Below are 17,844 nucleotides of genomic sequence, written 5' to 3'. Positions count from 1 at the left end.
TCCTGCTATTTACTGTATTCTGCATATTTGTTTGCTGATATTCAAAGTGTGATATTCATTTTAACCTAGGTTTGCCAACTTTGTAGACTTTAACCCCACTGGTACCTCTGTAGCTTCAGCAGGAACTGATAATACTGTACAACTTTGGGATGTTCGTATAAACAAACTGTTGCAACATTATCAAGGTAATTAATTGGTACTCTGACTTGATTTTTTCAAATGTAATCTTAATGTGAATATTAAAAAATAGCTTGAATGTCATAAGTTTGTAGCATTTTTAAACTAATTAATTTGTACCTAGGTTCACAAGACAGGTCTGAGTGCTTTGTTGCAGGTGTGTTTTAAAAAAAAATGATGAATCCACATGTTTATAAATCAGTTTAATATCTTTTATTGTATGATTGCCTCCCAATATGATCTGTCACTTTTTCCACTGAGTAGTTTTCAGGATATTTTTTGAGTGACAATAGGATTGGGATATTTTGGTTTCCGTGGAATCTGGCTGCTGCATTGACTAAAGTGGTTGTGGCTGATGTACATCCATAACTTTATCAGAAACTGTACTTTGTTTCTTTACAAATGTTATGGTCTCCTCGGAATCTTTTCATTTTACTGCTATTTTCCTTTCATTTTGTTATATATTATCTGTTGATGATCCTCCCTTACTTCTGTCTTGCGTCTTTACCCTTCAAGCTATCTAATCATCATTCTTCACTTTGATAATTGTACATGTTTTACATTTGTTTTATTTATTCCTGTTTGTTTGTCAGAATTGTCTTAGTCTGAATTTCCTTTCTGCTAATCTGGCTACTTTTTGCTCTGTGCCATACACTGCTAAAAATAATTGATGTGTTGGTTCACTCATGTAGGCCCATAAAAGCTAAATTGGTTAAAGGTCTGAATTTAGAAAAGCAAAATTTTGTAGATGCTGGAAATTGGAGATAAAGGCAGAATATTCTGGGGATCCTCAGCAAATCGGGCAGCATCCGTGGAGAGAGGAACAGAGTTAACATTTTGGATCAATGACCCTTCATCAAAATTGACTAAAATCTTTACCATTAATTCTGTTTTCTTCTCCACAGATGCTGCCTGACTTGCTGAGTATCCCTAGCATTTCTTGTTTCTATAATATAAAGTTTAGTTTATAAGTCATGTTGTCATGCATTTATTCTCTTTTTGATTTTGCAATGTAAATGCATATTTTACAGTAAATTGTAAAGCTAGACCAGAGAAGTTGAGGTTATGCAGTCAAATAATTTCCATTTTTAAAAGAAAATAGAAGCAAAGTTGAATCAGCCTCCCAACAATCCATAACTTAATCCATAGCCTAAATTGTGCTCATTTGATGTTTTGTTTAATACATGTGAGCACATCAATTTCAAAGTGCAATGTAAAATAACAAAAACATCCAGTCAAACCTGATAAAACAAGCTGCTTTTCTTCTGTTTAACCTGGCTAATAGATTTGATTTGAATCAGTTGACATCAGCTGTTACCCATTAGATTCAGCACACAATAAACCACACCAGATGATGACTTTGTCTAATGACAATACTTTCTTAATCATGATTAGTACAAACAATTCAAAAATTCGGTACATGGTTTCAAATAAAACTCTAACTCTTTAGTTGCACAACTGTTTTAGTTACACAACTCTTAAGTTTAGTTTCACAACTTCCAAAACACTCTGTATTCAGATATTACCTGCTCTAGATGACCCTGGGTAAGGTTTGACTTGACGAGTTCTTCTCCAAGTACTTGACTTGGGGTCGTCTTCAGTGATGGTTGTTCTCCAGAGTTACTGCTCTCGATCATCTTGTCAGGCACCTTTTTATACATTTCTTTGCATTGTCTCCTAGATAATGCTTTGGTTTTATGGCCAATTGTATGCCCATAATTACTTTCCTTACATGTACTTGTTTCTTTTAATTTCTGCTGGCTTCCAAAATCACATCAGCCATCTGGTCTGCAGTTGTCAGAATGTCTGTTTGTGCTTTTACAATTTACCAGACTGTCCCTGGTACACAGTGTCTCAAGAATAATGGGATAGTCTCATGGCTGTTCACACAGTCCCACTTCATGCTGACCAGGTCTCTTTGTTTCCAGTTCTTGTACTTAACTCTTTCTCTCTCCCTTTTGACTGTCTACACAATGAAACAAACCCCAATACACAATGATAGCCAGTGGGATTTCATCACATACTTAAAGCTCGACAACGGTTGACCAGTTCGGAGCAGCTGGATGTCAATGACACTGCTGCTTATAGAAGTAAATGTTTGACAAGGACTCTAAGTTTGTTGCATTACCTGAAATTGTGCTGCTACTTACGGGCCAAAGAAGTGCTACTATTTACTGTTTGTGTGAGTGTTTATGTGAGCAAAGTGAGAGAGTGTGAGGGGAAGGTGGGGAAGGAGACTGGCAAAAGTGACAAGAAGGATATCTGAATGGTGAGGCAGGGAATGGAAAAGACAGATGAAAAGAGTGGGTTTGAGAGAATGGGAAACAGATGATGATCATTGTTTCAGTGAAATAGCATGTCAAATCACATTGGGCTAATTTGCAAATTTTTATGGCAACTTTTTACATTGTAGTTTTAGTGAATGTACTATATTTAAAATGGATCACTTTGTCAATAATACCTAGCTGTTGAGCATTAAAATAGCCCAAACTTGCTCTGTTATATGAGAAATAATAAACGTGTAAGAGATCTTTTGGATTCCAAAGGAAATAAAAACCTCTTTAAAAACTAATTGAATCATTAAGTAATAACCCAAGCAAAAACTAAGTGACCATTCTTTTTCATTTTGTAATAAAGAATAATTAATAAATCATTAAGTACATGTTTAAAAATTTCATCACACTGCCATAATTTGCAAATGCATTTTACAATGCAGGCAAAAGGGGTATTACTGGATACTGCGCATCAAGCAAGGAACCTGGTTGCACCAGTGTGCTTAAGCTGTCAGGCAAATGAAAAGCAGCCTAGGAAAAAGCGAGAAAACATGTACTGAAAGATATTGAGGGGCAGATGTATTGGAAAAAATTGTAGCTGTTAACTGTTATTCAGAAAGTTCAGCAAATGATTTATTTTGCAGCATGTTAAATTATACTGACCTCCTGTTTTCCAAACAGTCCACAGTGCTTCAGTGAACTGCTTATCTTTCCATCCTTCTGGCAACTACCTTATTACTGCATCTAGTGACTGTACTCTCAAGATAATGGATTTGTTGGAAGGACGATTATTTTATACTCTCCATGGACACCAGGTGAAAATAAAGATGCACTTAAATACATAACATTTCAAATTGCATTTTATAGTTCTTCAGTTCCTTTGTAATGCATTGATTATTTGGTTTTTAATTAACATTGATGTTAACTGTTAAATCAAACTCGGTCATAGATTGTATGAACCTTTTAATCATCTGAAAAGTTTGCTGTATAGTAGAAAAAATGTACAAAATTTGTAAGAAGTGCAAATCTAAAAATGATTCTATACATCAGAGGGCACTTTGTGTAAAGGGCCAATGGATTGTTGCACGTGGCTCCCTCTGTTGTGCAAGTGGCCACATATGCACAGAAATCCACAGAAGAAAACAAATAGATCATATATGGGAGACAGTTGAGAGCGGCTCAGTCAGGGGGACATCAGGAATTGGGACAAGGGCATTGAGACAGGGTGTTGTGACATCAGAGATTTCATCATGGGATCGGAACACAATCAGCCAGATTGGGGTTTGAGTTCTGCAAAGATATAAAGGGTACATCGGGAAGGGGCAAGCTATGCAAGTGTAAGAATGCACCAGCTAATAGAATAATTGTAAGGAAAAATAAGATAAAATTAATGGATCTTTCTCTAAATGCACATGGCATTCGTAACAAGATAGATGAGTTGACAGCATAAATAAGTATGATCTGATTGCCGTTACATAAAAGTTGGTTGCAGGTTGACCCAGGCAAGCAACTCAATATTCAGAATATGTGACAATTTGAAATGATAGGTTGAAATGAAAAGGATTTGGGGTATCTCTGCTCAAGGATGAGATCATGCAGTAGTGAAGAATGATATTGGCTCCAAATGTTGAATTAATTTGGGTGGGGATAAGAAATGGTAAGAGCAAGAAGTCACTGATGACATTAGTATATTAGCCTCTGAAGAATAGCTAGATTGGGCCTTGTAAGAAAGGTGCTGCAATAATTATGGGCAATGTTAATTATGATATAGATTGAACAAATCAGATTAGTTCATCAAGTCCATTCAGGGTGATTTCTCAGAGCAATATGTTGAGGAACTAATCAGGGTGTACTCAATTTCAATGAAATTCAAAAGAACTGCAGATGCTGGAAATCTGAAAATAAAACAGAAAATGTTGGAAATTCTCAGCAGATCGGGTAGTATCTGTGAAGAGGGAAGCAGAGTTAACATTTCAAGTACAGAGCCATTGATCATTCTGGGAAAGAGAGAAAACAATTTAGTTTTAAATTGCAGAGAAGGTGGTGTCAGGATTGATGGGACAAAGGCCAAGTTTGACATGGGAAAAAGCTGTTAAAGAAGTTATCTGGACGTCAATTTTCGGATAACTTCATCATCAGCTTATCCTCTCAGCAGCCTCAGGCATACAGCACAGAACCAGGCCCTTTAGCCCAACTCGTCCATGCCAACCAATATGTCTGTCTGAGCTAGTCCCATTTGCCTGCGTTTAGCCCATATCCTTCCAGGCCTTTTCTATCCATGTACCTTATCCGAGTTGGAGGAGGAGTTTCTTCTCTCAGAGGGTTGTGGATCTTTGGAAGTCTCCAGCCCAGAAAACTGTTGAGATGGAGTCATTGAATATATTCGGGCAAAGACTGAGGTCTCCTTAAAAACGGATTTGAGGGAGGTGAAGAGAGCATGAGAAAATGGCATTGAAGCCAATATTGGATCAGCCATAATCTTTTTGAGCAGATTTGAGGGGCAGCTTTTTCTTATGATTGGGCTCAAAAGCCGGTAGAACCTCTCAGGGTCAAGATCAGAAAAGTTGAACTGATGGGCAGGTAAAAAAACTTAAAGGTGACATGTCTGTAGGAGTAACCATGACTACAGATTGGGTCAGGCATTCACACGCCCTACCTGCTCAACTGAACTTTAAAATCACTGTGCACCTCAGTACATAGGTCTATCATTCGCACAGAGCCCAGGAACAAATTTATATGACCTGCATAGTAAATGCCTTGTCATGTTTAGCATTCAGATTTTTATTCATTTCCTTTTCTTATTACACAGAGGCTGGAAAGAGATATTGATATGTTGGTGAAATGGGCTGAAAAATGGCAGATGGAGTATAATCCAGACAAATCTGAGGTGCTGCATTTTGGGAATACTAATGAGGCTAGGACATACTCCACAAATGTTAGGGTCTTGGAGAGTATTGAGGAACTGGGGGACCTTGGCGTATAAGTCCATAGTTCCTTGAAGGTAGTAGTACAGGTAGACAGGAGAAACAAAGGACTGCAGATGCTGGAATCTAGATGAAAAATATTATGATGCTGGAGGAACTCAGCAGGCCAGACGTCTGAGTGAGCATATGGTCAAGGAGCTGGAGAGCAGAGGAGATCACCGAGGGGAGGCAATGAGAGAGGGACACACGAAGCTACAGTTGAAGAGAGGAAGAAAACTTCTTCAAAGTGGGCATCCTTGAAGAGACTTCGCAGTGGAGCAGTAATACTGGAGAAACAACGGACTGCAGATGCTGGAATCTAGATGAAACACACTTTGATGCTGGAGAAACTCAGCAGGCCAGACAATCTAGATGAAAAACACTATGATGCTGGAGGAACTCAAATCTAGATGAAAAACAAATTGATGCTGAGTTCTTCCAGCATCAAAGTGTTTTTCATCTAGGTTCCAGCATCTGCAGTCCGTTGTTTCTCCAATATTACTGCTCCATTGCGAAGTCTCTTCAAGGATGCCCACTTTGAAGTTTTGTGAGTCCCTCTCTCATTGCTTTCCCCCTCTGTGATCTCCTCTGCTCTCCAGCTCCTCGAACATGTGCTCACTCAGACGCCTGGCCTGCTGGTTCCTCCAGCCTCATAGTGTTTTCATCAGTACAGGTAGACAATGTGGTTAGGAAGGCATTTGGGATACCGGCCATCATTAGTCGAGGTATTGAATACAGAAGTTAGGAGGTTATGCTCCAACTTTATTAAACCTTGGTCAGACTGGAGTACTGTGTGCCGTTCTGGTCACCATACTATAGAAAGAATGTGATGTCGCTGGAGAGGGTGCAGAGGAGATTCACCAAGATGATGCCTGGGATGGAGCAGTTCAGTTATTTAGGAGAGACTGGAGAAGCCAGGTTCTCCCTGGAGCAGAAGAGGTTAAGAAGGGACATGATTGGGGTACATAAAATTATGAGAAGTAGTCTACAGGAAACTTTTCTCCGCATCAGAGGTAGATAAAGCTAGAGTACATAGATTTAGGGTAAGGGTTAAGAGATTTAGAGGGGATATGAGGGGGACCTTCTTCATCCAGAGAATGGTAAGTACCTAGAATGCATTGCCTGAGAGAGTGGTTGAAGCTGGGTCACTGACAGCATTTAAGAAGTTACATACTGTCAGTGACCCAGCTTCAAGATAAGCTGTTAAGCATTCTAGATGAACACTTGAATGGCCTAGACCTAGAAGGCTATGGACCAAGTGCTGGGAGATGGAATTAATATGCAATTGGAGCCCATTGGTTGGCATGGAGCTGTTAGGCTGAATGTTTCTGAACTATATGACTAGGTTTCACTGCATGAGATCTTCTAGGCTGTAATTTGTTCTTTGCAGGCAGGAACCTCGGAGATGAAAAAACAATTCATAAAACTGCTTTAAGTGTATATTGATATAAAAATTGTGTACAAAGTGTAGACTTATTTGCTAACTGGTCATGCACCCTAATAAGTAATTTTATTTATTTGTAGGGTCCTGTAATTGCAGTTACATTTTCTAGGCAAGGCGAATATTTTGCTTCTGGTGGAAGTGATTCACAGGTTTGACACTTTGTTTCCTGTAAATAGTAATTATCCTTGTTTCAGAAATATTAAAATTGTCTGATATATGCCTTGCAATTCCTGTACACATTATATTTACTTACTTTCTCACACTGAGTGATGTTTTATGAGGTTTATTCCTAAGCAGGAAGACACTAATTTTTTCTATCCATTAAACCTGTTGATGGAATATCAAAGGTTGTGCACCAGTCAGTAAACGTGCTTCTCAGCAAGAACGCCTGAGCAGGGAATTAGCCCTTGGCTGTTCATGAAGCCTGTAACATGCAGTCATAGTTTAAAAACTTCAGGGTTTGGTTATATGGCTTTAAAATGTTGCAGACTTCTATATACTAGGTTGCATTGTTGCAGCTTCCAGTTTGATTTCCTAAACTCCCTTTCCTCTTTATAAGTCTGCTTAACCACTCACCTTCCCCTTAGCTTTTAGCCTGATTTCCTCCACACAGTGTGTGGGCAACTGGATTCCATGTATCTTGTAAATTCTGGCATGGACCTTGGTTCTTGGATCTCACCCACCCAGTTTCTTTCCTTTGATTACAAGCAGTGAGGTTTCAAACTTGGTACTTGTGCCTAGTTGTTTCCAGTTGCCCAGTTTGGATTTGGGGGTCTCTCCTTTCTCCGTTGCTTCATGTAAATTGGTTTATCATTGTCACATGTACCGAGGTACAGTGAAAAACTTTTGTTTTGCATGCCATCCATGCCGATCATTTCAACACAGTGCATTGAGGTAGTACAAGGGAAAACAATAACATAATGCAGAATAAAATGTTACAGTTATAGAGAAAGTGCAGTGCAGGCAGACAATAAGATGCAAGACCTTAACGAGGCAGATTGTGAGGTCAAGAGTCCATTTTATCGTACTGGGGACTGTTCAATAGTCTTATAACAGCAGGATAGAAGCTGTCCTTGAGCCTGGTGGAATGTACTTTCAGGCTTTTGTATCTTCTGGGAGGGGGGAGAAGAGAGAATGTCCAGGGTGGGTGGGGTCTTTGATTATTTTGGCTGCTTTACCAAGGCAGCAAGAAGTATAGACAGAATCCTTGGTGGGGAGGCTGGTTTCCATGACACACTGGGCTGTGTCCACAACTCTCTGCAATTTCTTGCCGTCCCGGACAGAGCCGTCATACCAAGCCGTGATGTATCTGGATAGGATGCTATCTATGGTGCGTCTGTAAAAATTGGTGAGAGAAATACTGGTGAGGAGGGTTGTGCCTCGATCCCATCAGCTTAACCTAGTAGCTTCCTGCACTCTCACCAGCAATACCTCAAATGTCCACTCACCAAACTTTCCACTTAAAATATCTTTTTGCTGAATTCTCTCCATTCAGTTGACAAATACCACAGTGCCTTTCCAAGCCTTTATTGACATATATAATACAAATATATGTATCAACTTTTTTTTTTAGCACTTTACTGTCTGCTTCCCAGGAGCTGAGTTTTTTAAGCTTGCTAGCTGTAACAGTGTGACAGTGTAGGTGACAGTGTTCCCATCCACCTGCTGCCTGTCTTCTGTTAGCTGGGAGTGATCGCAAGTATTGGTGTCAAAGAAGATTTGACTTGCAGCAATGCATCTCCTAGAAGGTATAAACTGGAGTCACATTATGCCAGTGGTAGAGGGTAATTAATACTCAATCCCTTTTCCTTATTCACAAACTGGGTATCACTGCAAAATGCCAGGGGTGGTGGTGGAAGCTGACAGGATAGTCGCATGCATATAAGAGGCATTTAGACAGACACATGAACATCAAGGGAATGGAGGGATATGGATCACAAATGGAATTAGTTTCATTTGCCGTCATGGTCAGTACAGGTATCGTGGGCCGAAGGGCCTGTTCCTGTGCTGTACTGTTCTATTAATCTATTAAAATGAACCCTGTAAGATACGTACAGTGAACATTATCTCATTTAATGGCCGGTCAGTATGCTGAGATTTTTTTTGCTGCGGGCGTTGAATGGTAGAATGTTATACCTGTTCTCAACCATGTATGCAGATGTCTAATGCATTCTAAAGAATTGATGAAACTGTATCAGGGTGACTTTTTTAAAAAAATAGTTCTCTTGAAGTACGAAGGCATTAGAAGTATCTTAACCGTTCAATTATAATACAGATGTGCTCAAGTATTAACTTAAAGCGGATTTGCCTAGTGAATATTAGAGTGCTATTACCTTTAATGTTTTAAATCTGCTAGACTGGGCCCTAGAGATTGAGGAAACATGTTGGAGCCTTGACTTTTAGTGCTGACAAAGAATCAAATAGAAACAATGACAATAGCAACACGTACAACTGAACATAGTCTGTTGTTCACTCTCACAAAGATGTCAATGAAATTTTGCTACTACCAACCCTGTCAGCTGTTCACAGAGCTTGATAAACCATTTGGGAAAAAGTCTCAAAATGGTGGGATCAGTAGGAGCACTCTTATATCTAGGATAAAAGGTGGTGATTTCAAATTCTGTTCCAGGGACTGGAGCACATCTAGGCAGGCACTTCAGTGCAAACGGAGAGAGGAAAACTGAAGTAGTGAGTTGTCTTTGAATAATGTATAAAAGAGAGGCACTGTCTGCCCTTCTAGATGGACTTGGAAGATCTCACGTTGTCATTGAATAAGAGAAGGTGTATTCTTTACTGTCTTGCCCATGTTCATTTTTTAACTAGCATTTGAGATACAGTCTGATAGTTTACTTCATGCTAGTTGTGGGACTTTACAGTGGGCCTCATTTCTCGCATTACAACAGTGAGTACACATCAAATGTATCTTATTGGATGTTCTGGGAATATGAAAAGTACCACAGTCTTCAGTTAAAACATTTTCCTAGCCACATAAGAAGTTTACTAAAGTTCTATTTGCTCCTCAACTTCCTTAGTCATTTCAAAACATTACAGAAGTGAGCCAGACTGTTATCTGAATGGGGTGGATTGGGGTAGGGAACTGGGGGGGGAATGAAAAAACTCAATCTGCCAGCTGCCCTGGAGGTTTGCAGATCCCTTTGCTGTTGGAAGTGACATCTTCTCTAAATGGATGGCTTTACCAGCAGGGGGCAGAAAATTCCAATGAGTGCAAACTCCTGAAATGCTATTGTATGTAAGTAAATTATGTTGTCTATGAGCTATGGGAAATCGAAGCAAGTTAAATCTGTTAAATAAAATAAACAAGTGGAAATGTTAATTTAAGTATTTAGCCAGAATGTGGGAATGTTCAAAGTGGGAGAAGGACGTGCAGGTTCACTGACCACACTAAGATATAAAATACTGAACTAGTGAGAGTAGAATTTGATGTGCTGACAGGAACCTAACTGAAGATTAATTGAAATACTGTTCAAATTTCTATTTTCATGTGGTTAAATTTGTGATTAAATTTTGCACACAATTCATTTCCAATATCATTCAAATACACCTACTCACGTTTTGGATATTAATTTTTTATTTGCTTTTGTCCTCCTTCACAGTCAGTCAAAGCTCAGTTAAAGCCACTTGCATAACATCTTAATGTTGCATGAATCTGTACCCAGTTGCAATCCTGTGATTTGGTAGGATTTTGCATTGTCCTGTCATTACTTTTTCCTCATTTAATAATCTGATTAACTTTCTTTTGTTGGATTTTAAACCAGAGTTGTTTGCACTATACTCTGCTTGCAGCTTTTTGTTTTGTTTTGCAGGTATTGGTCTGGAAGACAAATTTTGATAGTATTCCTTACAAAGAAGTTTTGAAAAGCAATATTGTGAGAACAAATCCTGAACCCCCTCCTCACATTACTGACATTCACCCAAGAATTCCTCACCGGCATACTTCCAGATCTCAAACTATACAGGTAATTGTATAATATGCTTAGCTGCAGTGAGACTTATTCAAATGAATGAAACTGCATGAAGCATATTAATGCAGAATTTGTTTTTCTGAAACACTGTGCATCGACAGATATAAAAAACAGTCACTAATAAATCCACAAGAGATTCAGAAGAAGCTCACTTATCCAAAAACACTAAAACAGGTTCATGATTGTGGTGGTTATGTTACAGGGCTTGTAATCCAATAACCGGGACATTAATTAGTTGATTCTTCACATTCAGTATTGTTAACTTTCTGCCAGTGTTAAATATTACCTCCTTGATGCTGCCCAATATGTGATAGAAATAGTGGAGGAATACAGATATTTTGAGTTATGTGCATGTTTGAACTTTTTTTAACTTCCATTTTGCTGTAGATTAAGTCATAGCAAAATCTAAAACACTTTTTAAAATATATGCAAAACATTAAACAGAAGGCTGCTTTCACTGTCCTTAATAGGCTTCCAGCTATTATTTATTATCATGTTCATCCTGACCACTGTGTTCCAGACTAATGTCTCTGTGAAACAGCGAATGCTGGATGTTGGCACTATCTATGGAGAGAAATGATTAATTCAAATCTGGGAACTTAATCAGAACTGGAATATGTTACAGATAAATAGCATTTATAAAGGAAAGTTAAATGTCAAAATGATATAAGATAATAGGAGCCAGAGATGGGACAACATTTGGATTGGTAGTAATTTTGGATGCTGCAGGTGATGTTTGGTTACAGAAATGATGTTCACTGCATTCACAAAGTAGTTTCAAAGGTAGATCAAGTTGGTAATTTAATGACTTGGCCAAGGTCATCTAACTTTTGTGGTACTGTATCCAAATCTTTGGGGCTTGTCTCCTGGCATTGACTTCTCAGACTTTCTACCGCAACAACCTTTTGACCATGTACCTGGAGGGCTTCCTTTTGATAGAAGACATCTTCCTTTACATGACCTCAGAAGATCTCCAGTACAGCATCTTGTGGATGAGGCATTTTGTGGAATTCCAAAACAAAATACAGAAACTCCCCTTTAAATGGTGCTGGCTAGGCATTATCATTTTAGAGGGCAGACAAGTCAACAATATTGGTTGGTCTTGAATATGAAATGGATCAGATTTCCACTTTGAAAGACGTTAATGAATCAAGTGGGTTTTCGACAATCTTGTAGTCTCCTGGTTCTAATTAATCTCATTGCATTTTTCAGCTGCATTGGTGAAATTTGAACCTGTGAGTCTGGACGTATAGACCATGTCTCTATGTGCCATTTCAGTAACAACCACTTTTATCACTGCACCTTAACAGCTCACACCCATTAAATATTCTTCATTATGTTAAAAGAAAAGAGAGGTGCCATCCATTAAGTCAACAAATATCAATCAAGAATATACCATTTCATTTTGTTATTCTTGGGCTGTTTGTTCTGCATATTCAGTAACTTCTGCATTGGGCAGTCAAAACAGCCAATATACTTGTCCTGAGAAATGAAGTCCTTGGACCTCATTACTAGAGTTCATGTATAAGCAACTTTTTTTTTTAATTTTTATTTGCAGCGTGGTAACAGGCCCTTCCGGCCCAACGAGTCCACGCCACCCATTTTAAACCCAAATTAACCTACCCGTATGTCTTTGGAGTGTCGGAGGAAACCCACGCAGACATGGGAGAACGTACAAACTCCTTACAGACAGCGATGGGAATCGAACCCCAATCGCTGGCGTTGTAATAGCGTTGCGCCAACCACTACGCTATCGTGCTGCCCACATTTTTTTCAACTGTGTTTGCAAATTTGGTATTGATTTGTATATCTGTTTTAGCTTTCTGGAAAAGCTTTTATAATTGGGCTGATGTTGCCAATTTTGACATTTTCAACTGAATAGATTAATCCCAGGACTGATGTAGCTGATATGCAAACATCCGATCCAGTGGTGATGGACGTTGGAAGAGGCTTTGTCCCTAATCCCCGGGTGAGCTTGTGATTTCACATATGTAAACTTTAATTGGTTAGTGAGGAGTGGAAATCCAGGTTTAACTCTGTTACCTAGGCATTCCATGGTAAAACATTCCATGATGTGATTCCTTTTTATTGCTTTAGGTCAATTATTTTAGCCTTCTCTAAAAGGCATTTAGGGACCTAGGTGACTATCCCCAATGGTGATCTATATATCTCAGTTATACAGTGAATAAATTTGAGCTTTTGGGCAGTATAACAAAATTTCATTTATTTAGCACCTTTCTCTTAGTAATGCTCTGAGACACTGTTAGTAAACTAAGTGTGGCATTGAGCCTCAAAAGGTGATGTTAGAATAGGCTTATGCAAAGAGCTGCAGTAGAGGGACGAGAATGATAGAATTCATGTGATTCTGATTCAGTATGTATTCAATGCACTACTTAGTGTGGGGCAGAGTTGGTAACATGAGGGCTTGAAAATGAGTTGGTGAATTTGTCTTTTCAATAAGTTGGGTTTAACTATTCATAGTTATTATAATTTTCCCTTTTAAGATCTGTGAGGTCATTATGCTTTGTGGAAATAACACTTGTGTAGAGATTAAAACAGATTTCACTTTTGTCTGGAAAGTGCCAAAATTGAGGCTTGGGAGAACTTTCCTAATTTAATATTTATCATAAAAATATTGCTTCTGACATCTCAGTAGAAAAAAATTACCAGTTCCATAAATTTTAGTGTTTCAAGTGTCAAAAGATCACTTGCATCATTGCATGTGTCATCTTAATAAACCTGAAGAGTCCAAGATATACACTAGAATTTTATAGTACCTTCAGCTCTACCTAACTGAAATATGCTTCCATTTTATAACATCTGCAGATTTTGACAGCTGGTGTATTTGTAACAAGTAGAGTCCAAAATCAACAAATAGGAATGGTTTCATTTCCACATTGGAGTCAAGCTTCCATCAAAGGCCAAGTGCACAACTTTCAACCAGATTTTACAAAGCATCATTAACAATGCACATGGCAGAAAGATTGAGAGATACCCCTGACCCTAGATCTGTCGGAGCTAATTGTGATGGACTGCATTCAGCTGAGCTACTTTGACGTAAACAGAATCCAGTCATGCAGGGATTGAAGCAAGCGTAAACTAGGCAGAAAGAAAAATCATCATGAGGTGAGCTGGCTAATTGGATCCAAAATTGGCTTGGTAATAGGAGGCAGATTGTGGTAGTGAAAATATGTTTTTCCGATTGGAAGTTTATGGCTAGTGGTGTACTGCAGGGATCAGTGTCGGGACCTTTGCTGCTTGGATGTAAATATAGGGGTATGATTGGTAAGTTTGTGGATGGCATAAAAATTGGTGGTGTTGTGGATAGCGAGGAAGGTTTTCTAAGGCTAAAACAGAATACAAATCAGATGGAAATTGGGCAAAGCATTGGCAGATGGAATTTAATCCTGATAAGTGCAAAGTGATGTATTTTGGGAAGTCAAACAGGGGTAGCACGTGTGCAATGAATGTTCGAGCACGAAGGAATATTGATGAACAGAGAGACCTATAGGTCCAAATCCATAATTCCCTGAAAATGGCAACACAGGTTGATAAGGTGGAGAAGCAGGCATATGGTATGTTTGCCTTCAAAGATCAGAGCATATAAGAGTTGGACATGATGTTGCAACTGTACAAAACACTGGTTAGGGCACCCTTGGAGTATTCTGAAGGGTATGATTGTGCTGGAGAAAGTGCAGAGGAGATTCACCAGAATGTTAGGACTTTAGTTATGGGGGGAGATTGGATAGATGGGGCTTGTTTACCCTGGACCAGTGGAAATGTATACAAGATTATGAGCAGCATAGATAGGGTAGGTGGTCAAAATCTTTTTCCCATGGTAAAGGTATCAAAAATAAGAGGGCCTAGGTTTAAGGTGAGACACAAAAGTCGTAGAGCAACACTGCATAGATACAGGCCCAACCAGTCCATGCTGATTACAGTGCCCACCCAGCTAGTCCCAATTTCCTGCGTTCGGCCCATATCCCTCCAAGCCCTGCCTCTCCATGCACCTATCCAAGTGCTCCTTAAATGATACTGTTGTACCTGCCTCAACCACTTCCTCTGGCAGCTCGTTCCATATACTCACCAACCTCTGCGTGAAAAAGTTGCCCCTTGGGTCCCTTTTAAATCTTTCCCCCTCACCCTAAATCTATGCCCCCTCGTTTTGGACACCCCTACCCTGGGGAAAAGGCTGTTGCTGTCCACCTTATCTATCCTTCTCATAATTTTAAGCATCTCTGTAAGATCGCCACCCATTCTCCTGTGTTTCAAGGAATAAAGACCTAGCCCATCCAACATCTTCCTATAACTCAGGCCCGCTAGTCCTGGCAACATCCTCATAAATCTTTAGAGTCATAAAGAGTACTACAGCACAAAAACATGCCATTTGCTCCAACTAATCTATGCCGGCCTGGTTTTCTGCCTATTCCCATCTACCTGCACCCAGACTATAGCCCTCCATACCTTTCTCATTCTGCACTCTTTACAGTTTAACCACGTCTTTTCTACAATAGGGTGACCAAAACTGTTCACTGTACTCCAAGTGCGGCCTCACCAACAACTTGTACAACTGCAACATAATGTCCTAACTCCTATACTCAGTGCTCTGACTGACTGTGCTAAATGCCTTTTTCACCACCCTGTCTACCTGTGACGCCGCTTTCAATGAACTAAGCACTCCTAGATCCCTCTGTTCCCTTACACTCCCGAGTGCCTATCATTCACAGTATAATTCCTATGCTGATTTGACATTCCAAAATGCATCACCTCACACTCACAAGTAGTAGTTTTAAAGGGGACCAGAGGGGTAATTTTTTCCCCCTGACAGAGGGTGTCTGGAATTCGCTACCAGAGGAGATGGTGGAATCGGATGCAATCACCACATATGAGACATTTAGACAGAAACTTAAATCGGCAAGACATAGAAGGATATGATCCTAATGCAGGCAAATGGGATTAGTGTAGCTGAGCAAGAAGGTCAGCATGGTGGGCAGAAGGGCCTGTTTCCTGCTGTATGACTGACAGATGAAGGTTTTGTAATAAGGTGCATTTTTGGCAGCCATATCATTAAATTGTACAATTCAGTATTCTTTCAAACGTTTGCAGTCAAAGGCAGAAAATGTCCTCTCACCAACTAATTCTTCTGTTAAAATATTTTAGACGTGAATTTTTCTTGACATTAAATATTTAGGAAACTGATTAATCATTATCAAAATTTTTAAATATGGAGAATGCTTCAGGATTTAATTGATAAGTGCTGGGTAGAGTCTTGAAATTGCAGATTTATTGCTTTCCATGAGGTAAGACTAATCAAATTTGTTTGTTCAAGTCTATATTGTAATTTTGTCCTTGTCCTTTAGATGGTGCCAACAGGTTAGAAACTCAGCCATTAACCCTGGTTAGAATTTCTAGCATAGCAAATGTATGCAACATTGTCCTTTGAAGTTTCCATTGCTTCTAGAGAAATAAAGGACTGCAGATGCTGGAATCTAGATGAAAAATACGATGATACTGGAGGAACTCAGCAGGCCAGGCAGCATCCGTGGAGAAAAGCAGGCAGTCAATGTTTTGGGTCAGGACCCCTCTTCAGGACTGAAGATAGGAAAAGGGGAAGCCCAATATATAGGAGGGAAAAGCAGAGCAGTGATAGGTGGACAAAAGAGGGGAGGCGGGGTGGGCACAAGGTGGTGATAGGTAGATGCAGGTAAGAGATAGTGATAGGCAGGAGGAGGGGAGAGCAGATCCACCAGGGGATGGGTCAAAGGTAAGGAGGAAAAAAGGAAGGTAGAAAAAAAGAAAAAGGCTAGGAAAGGGAAGAAAAGAAGCATGGGTGGGGGGGGTTTACTTAAAGTGGGAGAATTCAATGTTCATGCTGTTAGGCTGCAAGGTGACTGACTAGGTTACCGTTTCACAGAACACCTATGTTCCATCCGTAAACGTGATCTGCATCTCCCCATTGCCAGTCACTTCAACTGCCCCTCCCACTCCAACACAAATATGTCAGTCCTTGGCCTCCTCCACTGCCAGGAGAATTCCAAGCGCAAACTGGAGGAACAGCACCTCATTTTCCATCTTTAGAACCTGCTCTCCCTCCGCCCCCCCCCCCGCACCTGCCTATCACTATCTCCCCTGCATCTACCTATCACCACCTTGTGCCCACCCCGCCTCCCCTCTTTTGTCCACCTATCACTGCTCTGCTTTTTCCTCCTATATATTGGGTTTCCCCTTTATCATTGTTTTTTGCTTGACTTAATTTTATGAAGTTCAGATAATATCTTAATCACTGGCAGCTGGTTCGTTCTCTATATAATAGAGCAGCAAGCAGTATTTGCAGTTCCATTAAATTTACAATAAGTGAGAACAGGGCCCGTACCTTAACATCCTGCTCAATGTTCTGCATACCTATTTACAGCATTTTGCCGTTAAACAAGCTAGTGCTTATGCCAAACAATTAAGGGATACGATATCCAACAGTGCTAACTATTGCTGGAAGACAAAAAAGATCCACTATCCACTTACTGCAACTACCCTAACCATGTGTACTTAAACAAAGAAATCAGAAATGATTTTAATGTAATACAAATAAATATTGGGCCTACAATACTTGCAGGTTTTCCAATATGCATTGCACCATGTTTTGTAGTTGATGGCATATCTTCCAGCGGAACCCTAATGTATCATGAACCAACATATTTTTGCCATTTATCCAATATTAAATGTTTGTCTGAGCTCAGATCTGATTAAATCGGCCAAAGAAACTATGGGGTATTGATTATTTTACTTCTAAGAACTTAAGTTCAAATCCAGACTGATAGAATAAAAATTTGCTTTGTGAGTCTCAGGAAAAATCGGTTTAAATGAGAATCCACAGGACAAACTGGGGGAGACAGGTGACCTTTGTCAAAATATAACATTAGGGTTTTTTGTTTTATTAAATGGAAGAGACCAGGAATGCCTCTCCAGTATTGTTTACAGTTTAGTGTTGGAGAAAATTAAAGGGAGCT

General features: G+C 39.5%; 1 protein-coding gene across 1 annotated transcript in view; it reads left to right on the top strand.

Moving 5' to 3' along the window:
• The window catches only part of poc1b (POC1 centriolar protein B), a 69,215-nt gene that overhangs the window by 25,881 nt on the left and 25,490 nt on the right, over positions 1-17,844 (top strand). Inside the window, exons 6-10 of the mRNA XM_052030919.1 lie at positions 70-185; positions 3,132-3,265; positions 6,938-7,006; positions 10,682-10,834; positions 12,723-12,809. Coding sequence (XP_051886879.1) covers positions 70-185; positions 3,132-3,265; positions 6,938-7,006; positions 10,682-10,834; positions 12,723-12,809 — 559 coding nt within the window. The remainder of the gene's footprint in view (positions 1-69; positions 186-3,131; positions 3,266-6,937; positions 7,007-10,681; positions 10,835-12,722; positions 12,810-17,844) is intronic.

This window comes from Pristis pectinata, chromosome 15 (assembly GCF_009764475.1).
Source record: "Pristis pectinata isolate sPriPec2 chromosome 15, sPriPec2.1.pri, whole genome shotgun sequence".
Lineage (NCBI taxonomy): Eukaryota > Metazoa > Chordata > Chondrichthyes > Rhinopristiformes > Pristidae > Pristis > Pristis pectinata.
Note: the sequence above shows the minus strand (reverse complement) of the source record. Positions and strands in the feature narration are given on the sequence as shown.